At 39.5% G+C, this 8890-nt stretch overlaps 1 protein-coding gene across 1 annotated transcript; it reads left to right on the top strand.

Moving 5' to 3' along the window:
* Window positions 1-2990: 2990 nt before the first annotated feature.
* On the top strand, window positions 2991-6145 carry si:ch211-105f12.2 (RIMS-binding protein 2-like). The gene is made up of 5 exons (XM_035153569.2): window positions 2991-3386; window positions 3744-3900; window positions 5116-5237; window positions 5332-5403; window positions 5495-6145. Exons 1-5 carry the CDS (start codon window positions 3021-3023, stop codon window positions 5558-5560), a joined length of 783 nt encoding a protein of 260 aa, XP_035009460.2. The 5' UTR covers window positions 2991-3020; the 3' UTR covers window positions 5561-6145.
* The last annotated feature ends 2745 nt before the right edge of the window (window positions 6146-8890 follow it).

The raw sequence follows: 8890 nt of genomic DNA on the forward strand, positions 1-8890 counted from the left end.
CCTCCCTCCCTCCTCCCTCCCTTCCTCCTCGCTCACTCTCCCTCGGCTGCGTCATGGCTCAGAAAGGTGGGTGTCTGTGCCAGTGATGTAACAGCCCGTACATGGGAACCAGAGGGGCCAGGCGTACAGGGACGGATGGATGCAAGGGAGCAGCTCTGGGCGAAAGGCCCTGTGGGAAATGGAGTCCTGGGTGGGCGCCACACTGCAGCCAGGAGCCAGATAAGTCTGACTTAACATGGGGAGGCCGATAGAATCTGCAGTCGCTGAGCACTTAAAGAACTATACTCATCATGGGTGGGGCCTGGGGTATTTGTGGCAAGGATTTCACAGCCCATTAGAAACATTCCTCTGAGGTCCAGGCTCATGTTGGCATCATGACGTCACATCATTTCTGCAGATTTGTCAGATACACACCCATGCAGACTCGGAGTGGACAGGCAGGAGGAAAGGGAAGATTGTTGGTGGGTTGTTCTGGTTGTTTGGCAAAAAAGCACCAGCGACACAATCTCTTTGATAATAGAGGATAAGACTACAGCTTCTAGAGGTAGGCGAACTTAATCACGACCAACTCCACTTGAACCCAACAACTCTGAAGCATGACGATGCAGAATGTCAGGCATCATTTAGATGACATCACTGGGATGTAAGTGAGGAAGAGGAGAATGAAAAGACCTGGTGGAGAACAGAGAAAGGAAGGGAAGCTGAAAAAGGCCCAAGCTGATGTGAACCAAACGTGTCAAAGTCAGCACGTCATTCAAAACAAGCTCACAGGTTAGTGAAGAACAAGAAGTTGATGGTAAAGAAGCAGGGATACATGCTAGTTACAGTCTCACATAAAGCATATATACGTTTAATATATGATTAAGAAATAGAAGAAGTAGCAGGAGCAGCCCAGTAGTTTTATATTTATTCATGTTTAAGGGTTTTAATATATTTTTTAGTTCATTCATTTGCAATAAAAATAGATTTTGAGGATCTATGAAAACTCATTGTGAGGTGGCAGAGAAAAGTGCAGTATCAGAGCTTCTCTAATAATCACTAACACAATTTTTAAGTTGCACTTCATTGCACTGAATTGGAAAGGATTTTCCAGAAAATATAGTGATTTACAGTTTGTGCCACTCATTGTCATGTTCATGAAACCAGTTTGAGATCTTTTCTTTATGACATGTGCTGTGTCATTGTGCTGGAGGTAGAAGTTGTCAATAAATCCAATGAAAGACAGAAACCAACAACGAGTGTCTCCAAAACCAGATTGAGATTTTTGTGGGTTCTATTTTAAAGTGATATTTTAACTTTTACACAAGGATCTGAATACTTCGACCTTCCACCCTGAAGGAATCTGTTCAGCTCAATGAGTCATTCAAGTCTCTGTGTGGAGTCCTTGGGCAAATTAGCTGTAGGAGTTACTTTAGCAGCTTACAGCGCTCTCTTGTGGATACAAATGGAAGTGAAAGTCTGTAAGAATGGGATTTTCTATTGTAAGAGTAAGATTTTTAAAACCATTCATCAAGAGACCATTCTCAGGTCACAAGCTCTGACCTAGAATAACCACCCGGTGGCAGAGGACAGTTCAATACAGTTCAACTGTATTTATTCATTTTGGGACGATTGTCGGCAGCAGCTCAAAACCCAGCAGATGAAAGGAAGAACAATAATTTCGAATCACAAAGCTAAATTAATCAACTTTAAAGGCCTATGAAATATATAAATAAATAAAAATATCTAAAGAAGATACACAAAGTATTGATGCAACAAAAACAAATGAATGTAGAGGAATTTAAAAAATGACAACAGGCAAAAAACAAAAAAGCCACAAAAACCTAATGAACAACTGAAGGGGAACACATGTACTATAATATGCTGAGTTGTCGAATTTTTTCAAAGGTGGTACTTGAAATGAACAAGGGGCATGAATACTAATGTTGTTTATTTCCCCTATGAGATAAATATAAACATCAAATGTGAATCAACCCAAATTAGAATTACAGTAAAATATACAAATGAATGAACCAACTTGAACGGCTGTAGGTTTTATTTTTTAAAGCAAACACTTGGTGTCAAATGGATGAAATGCTGTCGGGCGTTTTCATCCTTGGTTCGACCTGTCGGTGTTCTTACCGACAGTTATCTCGCTCACAGATAAAGGTATATAAACCAATCCACACACACACACACACACACACACACACACACACACACACACACACACACACTGATTCGTTAAACCTCTCTCCCTCTCTGCAGCAGGAGATTATCACCTGCTGACCTGCTCTGAGGTCAAGAAGGGTTGACTTTCAGCGACATGTAAACTGGGTCAAGTCACTATATCGCTGCTGCCTCACACTTAATCACATATGACTATTGTTCTTAAAGTGCTTGATCTATAGAAGGAAAATTAGTTTTATTCTTCAGTTTTTTGTTTCTCAAGCATTTTATTTCTTACGAGTAGATGAACACAGGCCTTTAAGACCTGAAACTATGCAAAAAATCTTAATGTATCCCAATGCTTCAACTTGTTCTTTTACTTTTATATTCCAGTGCTCCTTCATTATTACCTTTTCATCTGAGCCCGCCTTTTGGACTGTATCCAAGCCAAGTCATCATCATGTGCAAAAACAATGTACCAAAAATGAAATGGTTGCTGTGCCTCAACTCTTTCAACCGTTTATTTTACAACCAAACAGTCAGAATGAGTGAAGAAGACACCGAACAGAGGCACAAATATAGATAAATATAAGTCTTTCAACTTGTTTGTCATATAAATATACAATCTAAGGCCTCTAGTTGGACATTTAGGGACAAAAACTGTTTGGAGGCCTAAAGCAAGTTCTAGCTGAAGCATCCGTTCACAGATAAAGGAGGACGTGGCCATGAGGACATCTCTCAGCAGCCACACGTCAGTTAGAAGCAGCCAAATAAAACTAAATAACATAACAATAACAAAACAGAAAACATGTGGCTCCCATATACTTTGCATGACGAGTCTTGCAGCGCAACAGGCAGTGCTGAACTAATCAATGTCCACTTCCTTCAAAGAGGATTACTGGTCCTTCCGCTTAGCTGAGTTACCTGAAATTAGGATAAGAGTAAGGAGCGGTCTTCTGTCTACAGCGGCCATCTGTCTGCCAAGTGGACAGTCGAGCGCTCCCGCTGCTGTCTTAATGGAGACGAGGCTGGAGCTGGACGTTTTGATTTACCCCAACGAAGTGAGGATCGCCACTCCGGAGGATCTCTGGGAATGGGAGCTGGAGACTGCGAGCCAGGTGTCCATACCCACCGTGCGACTCTTTGTGGCACTTTACCCCTACAACCCTGCTGCCATGTCTCCCAACTATGAGACGGCTGCAGAGGAGCTGCCTTTTGTACCAGGACAGATAATCAAGGTAAAAAAAAACATGTGACGTCGCTTACTTTTGTAATTTCATGTTAAAGCAGTGGACAGTTTGGTGCACAGTGATATCTCTTGTGATTTGAGTCGTGTTTTCTCACTGCATCAGCTTCTTTGGAAGAGCGTGATGATGTTTCCTGTTTGTGCTGTGGATTCAGGCCACATCAAAGTGTGCGAAGACATGAGCTTTTTTTTTTTTTTCTGTTTCCTGTCACTGTTTTTGAATGTTGCCTCCCTATAACTGAACCTGATAACTGCTGCAACGTGCACATACACACACATTCACTTGTTTTCCCCTCTAATGCTTCAAGTAAAATAAAGCAACCGAACCGCCTGTTTCTGCATCCGTTAGGTGTTTGGAGACAAAGACCGTGATGGTTTCTATGACGGGGAGTCTGGTGGTCTCTCCGGTTATGTGCCAAGTAACATGGTGTCTGAGATCCCGGTGGATGATGAGTACCTGAAGCATCTACTCATGCAGCAGGGCTTCCTCCCTGTGGACCACACAGGTATGAGCCCCTCTGAAACACTCTGCTGAAACACACTGACAAGAACAACAGCAGTGGAAGAAGAAGCTGTTTCCTTTTTTAAAGTAAAAACAACAATACCACAAGTACTGTTTCAACTAAAAGTCATGCATTAAAAAATCTACTTCAGTAAAATACCACATATGAACAAACTGTACTTGAAGTATCCTAAGTTATAGTATTGCAGAATTTGGCAGAAGAGTGTTGAATTAAATAGAATATATTTTGTACACAGAGGACAAGTAAGACAAGTTAAAATATATTTTCTTGAGACTTCATAATCTCTTCTGTTAGTTTGTAACAACTTTATCACTCTTATTGGTGATTCATATGTAAATATCTAATAATAATTCATATCTTATAAGTTAATCATATTTTTCATATGAATCAAAGTAACTTGTCATTATATACATAAAGTGACGTAATAAGTGTATTTATTTATGTAGCAGATGTATGATAAAATAGTACAAGTACATAAAAAAGATTTTGTGAAGTCCTGCATTGAAAATGTCCAATAAAGAATTAACATGCACTCACAATATCAAAAGCAGAGAAAGGCCCCTAAGAGACACAGTACGTAATATATAGTATAATCACATGCAATAGCACATGCATCTGATCATCATAGTCATTATAGATAAGTTTACTTTTCTTGATGTATTGTATGTATTGATGGATATAAAAAAACGTATCGATAAAGCCTCTATCATCATATTTTGAAAGAGCACTATATGCTTTTGTATATGTAAAATCAGGAAATCATCTTGTTAGTAGTAACAGTATCCATCAGATAAAAGTATTTCACTATGAATGAGGTGTCCTGAAACTCAAGTAAAGTACAGATAAATCAAAATTGTACTTGAGTAAATGTACTTAGTTAAGTTTTAGCACCCCCAACAATTGTCTCCACCTTCAACGGTTATTGTCGAAGAAGACCGAGATCAGAGAGGATGTTTGCACCGCGCTGCTTCCTGTTGTGACAGTGTTCAACTTTCACAAGTTTATAAGACTAAAAAAAGATCCAACAACAAATAAGAAGCAAAGCGATTCACAAATCTTTAATTGAAACATTATGACGGCTTTATCTGATGCGTTCGCTGACGTGCGTGGGATCTGATTTTCTACTTCAGCGTTAATGTTAATGTGTTAATGTGATTTCAAATCAAGGAGAGATGTTTTTTGCACTTTGGCCGACAGGTTTCTCTCCAACATCAGATATGAGCGATGTTTCCAGTGTCAGTGACGAATTGGTTGTTCGACGAATGGTGGCCTTATTTGATTATGATCCCTGGGAGAGTTCACCCAACGTGGACAGTGAAGTAAGCACGAAAACCCCCCTGAACCACAGGATTTTAGTGTAATAATCAATATATTTTTGAAAGAAATCTGACCCTGACGTTTTCTCTCTTACAGGATGAACTTGGCTTTCGTTCAGGAGACATTATTTATGTGTTAGGTGACATGGATCAAGATGGGTTTTATTTTGTGAGCATCACTTCTACAGTTTAAATTAAGTCATAGCTGCTTTGTTCTTATGCTTTTTCACACAAGCTTTTACTTTCATTTTAATTTTCAGGGGGATCTGCACGGACGACGAGGTTTGGTTCCATCAAACTTCCTGCAGCCGTTTCCGTGGGATTAATAGAAAATGCCAGGACACGCGATGTTTGCTACAGATGCCAAGTCTCAGATACAGAAAGAAATCAGCCGCTGATTAAACCATTATTATCAGTCATACCAGTGATGTTGTGGGCGCTGCAAATACTGCAAATACAAATCTCAGAAAATATATTTTATTGAAAATTGCAAATCATTTAGTAAAGAAACAAAACAGAAAATTACAAAAATCATGGTTAAAGGTCACTTTGGATTAAAAGCCCAACATGAGCGACTGACTGACTTTGCAAAAAGATACATTTAATATTTAATTATAATAAAGCCTGTTCACAAACTATAGATTATTTTAGCCTTAATAATACAATAAGTCTCAGTTTTTGCAGACCAGAGTGTATTAAAGTTGTAAAGTTGCCTTATACTCTCTCTATACAGTACATTTTATATTAACAGCTCATAAAGGAGTTCTTAAGAAAGAGTATTTTTTAATTTTTGAGTTTTACAGCAACTTTAATGTAAAACAAAGTACAACAAAAATGTTGCATAAAGGAAATTGTTAATGTTCTGATTATGTTTCCAGTGTAACACAAAATAAAAATAAACTTTAAATATCTGCCACGTTTACCTGTGATCTTTTAACCATACGTCTCAGCTTCTTGTTTGTACTTGTACATGATTTTAATGCATATCAATGAAGTTTTAGTCTCACCATTGTCATATGATTTTGTGATAAACGACCACAATACAAATCTTAAATGAAAAAAAAAGAAAAACGACAGAGAAATTCAACAGGATATGATGATGGTGGCTAAAAGTCTTCCACGCAGCTCGCTGGTCTCTTCTTGAATTCTCTGCAGCCAACAGTATACTCATCCATAAAGTAGGAAACACTACACTGTGTAGAGAAGTTTAGTAGTGCTTTCTACTTTATGGGTGACAACACTGTACATCAGTAGATCCTGGTCGCTTCACCTCGAACGCCGACGGCACGATGGGTTGAACAATGTCAAGTTTTCACAAGTTAAATATGACACAAGGGAACATGGTAAAACAGAAACGTGAAAAACATGAACTTTACCCATCAACTGCAACTTCAACATTGTTGCCAAATAAAATGCTGAGATAGGACATTGACGAAACAGGTTTGCTCTATATTTTTACAGAAGGGATACAACAAATAAAACAAAAGCAGCGATCATTAGTTGTCACTGTAAAAAAAGTCACTTGCTGTCAGGGTCTTACCAGTGTCTGGACTCGGCAGAAGAAAGAAAACCCAGAAGTGAACGTGATCTTTTTATTAACCCTGTCTGGGCCACGTGGTTTAAACAGGAAAGGCTCTGACACACACACACACACACACACACACACACACACACACACACACACACACACACACACACACACACACACACACACACACACACACACACACACACACACACACACACACACACACACACACACACACACACACCACAGTCTCCATGCAGGGAAGTGAATGCACACATGCATGTTTCTATATTCACACAGCACTGAGGGCAGTTTTAAACAGTATTGTATGAACTTGTAGCTGCTGCAGGTGATTATAGTTCACACTACTTTACAAACTTTTCTGGAGGTGCGTCAACACATCTTTCATACTATTATTTATATATCTTCTTTCATATTCTTGTATATAAATCAACACATGTTTCATAGTATTAACTGTTCATGGTCTCTGTCTCCTCTCTCCCCCTCTCCTGGCCCTGTCCCCTATCTCTCTCTCTCTCTCTTCTTTCCCCTCTTTTCCACCAATCTCTCTTCTCTTCTCCATTTTTATCCACTGGTGCTATACAAATAAAATTGAATTAAATTGAAGTATTTATAGAATATATTTTTATATACAGCCATAAACATCAAATAGCGTTTCACAAACTATAAATACTCAACGTACCAATGTCTCAGAATTTACTTTATTTTGGGAAGTGCACATATTTACTCTCTCTACACACAGTCACACACACACACACACACACACACACACACACACACACACACACACACACACACACACACACACACACACACACACACACACACACACTTATTCTGAGACTAAATTCAAAGCCTACGCCCATTATGAGTGGCCGTACTGCACCACTGCAGCGTGAGCTCATCCCTTATAAGGGCAAACAGTACACCTGCTTTTAAAAAAGAAGTTAGACACTAAAGCAGATGAATATTGATCCAGGTAATAATTGATGTGGATGTGTTCCACAGTATTAGATGCAGCATTTATAAGGCATACATTGACTGAAGATACAAAGATAATGATAAATCAAAGATTTTCAACAGACTAAAATTCGATTGAGGGAGCTCATGTAAAGATCCTGGGGCTGTTAAATGTTTATGAGCAAGTATTACATGATATCATCAAAGTTACTCTAAGTCTAAAATTTCCTCTGCTGATAACAGGAAGCTTCAAATCCCCTTTACATTTCTGAGAACTCATTCACGCCTTGCATGTATCTGATGAGGTGTGGGTGGGGGATGGTGGTGCGAGGCTCTTCCCTATCCTGGCGGCAAATGTGCAATATGCTTGCAACAACAGAAACTTCGCAAATAGACGAGAGACGGGCCCGTGTCTTCTGTTGTCACGACAACACAAACCTCAGAGTCACACCAAGAGAAATAAGAGGAAGTGGGGGATGGGCTGTTTGCACAAACCGAGAAAAGCTGTCCTTGTGAGAAAACAAGAAAAGAAATGACATGCACACAGTCAAGCTCGCAGATGCAGGTGTTGATAACAAAGTTTGGTTTTCTGCCGGGAATCGGGCGCCTAAAGCCTTTTTTATGATGAATAACACATGCACACACATGCTTTTGTGTCCTGTCCAAGAAAGCAGGGGATGGAGCTCTGCAGCAGGCGAGCATGACTGTGCATCCTGCAGATTATCTCAGCACTGATGCTGTGCTTGCATCAGACATCTATTCCTGTGCAACATGGGATTATATCCGAAGTGATCTGCTTGAGCACTTAAGGTGATAGGGATAGTGTCCGGGTGCCAAAAACAAGCGCAGCATCTAATGACACCAGTGGGTATAATCCTGCAGGTCACAGTTTAGGACTGATTGAATTATGTTTCACCTATGATGATTGATCCCAGACAGGAAATCAATATTTATCTCCTATGTAACAGTCGCATTGCAAATTATTATCATTTTTATTATTCAACCATTTTACATGGTTGTGAGCATCTGCTGGAAACTGTGACTCTACCACCTGTGTTTCTGCACACTCTATCCACGACAACGATTATTTTTGTTTTTCTTTCTCATTACATCATGATTGTTGCCACACAAGATGAAACTTCCTCAT

This window comes from Hippoglossus stenolepis, chromosome 4, assembly GCF_022539355.2.
Source record: "Hippoglossus stenolepis isolate QCI-W04-F060 chromosome 4, HSTE1.2, whole genome shotgun sequence".
NCBI lineage: Eukaryota > Metazoa > Chordata > Actinopteri > Pleuronectiformes > Pleuronectidae > Hippoglossus > Hippoglossus stenolepis.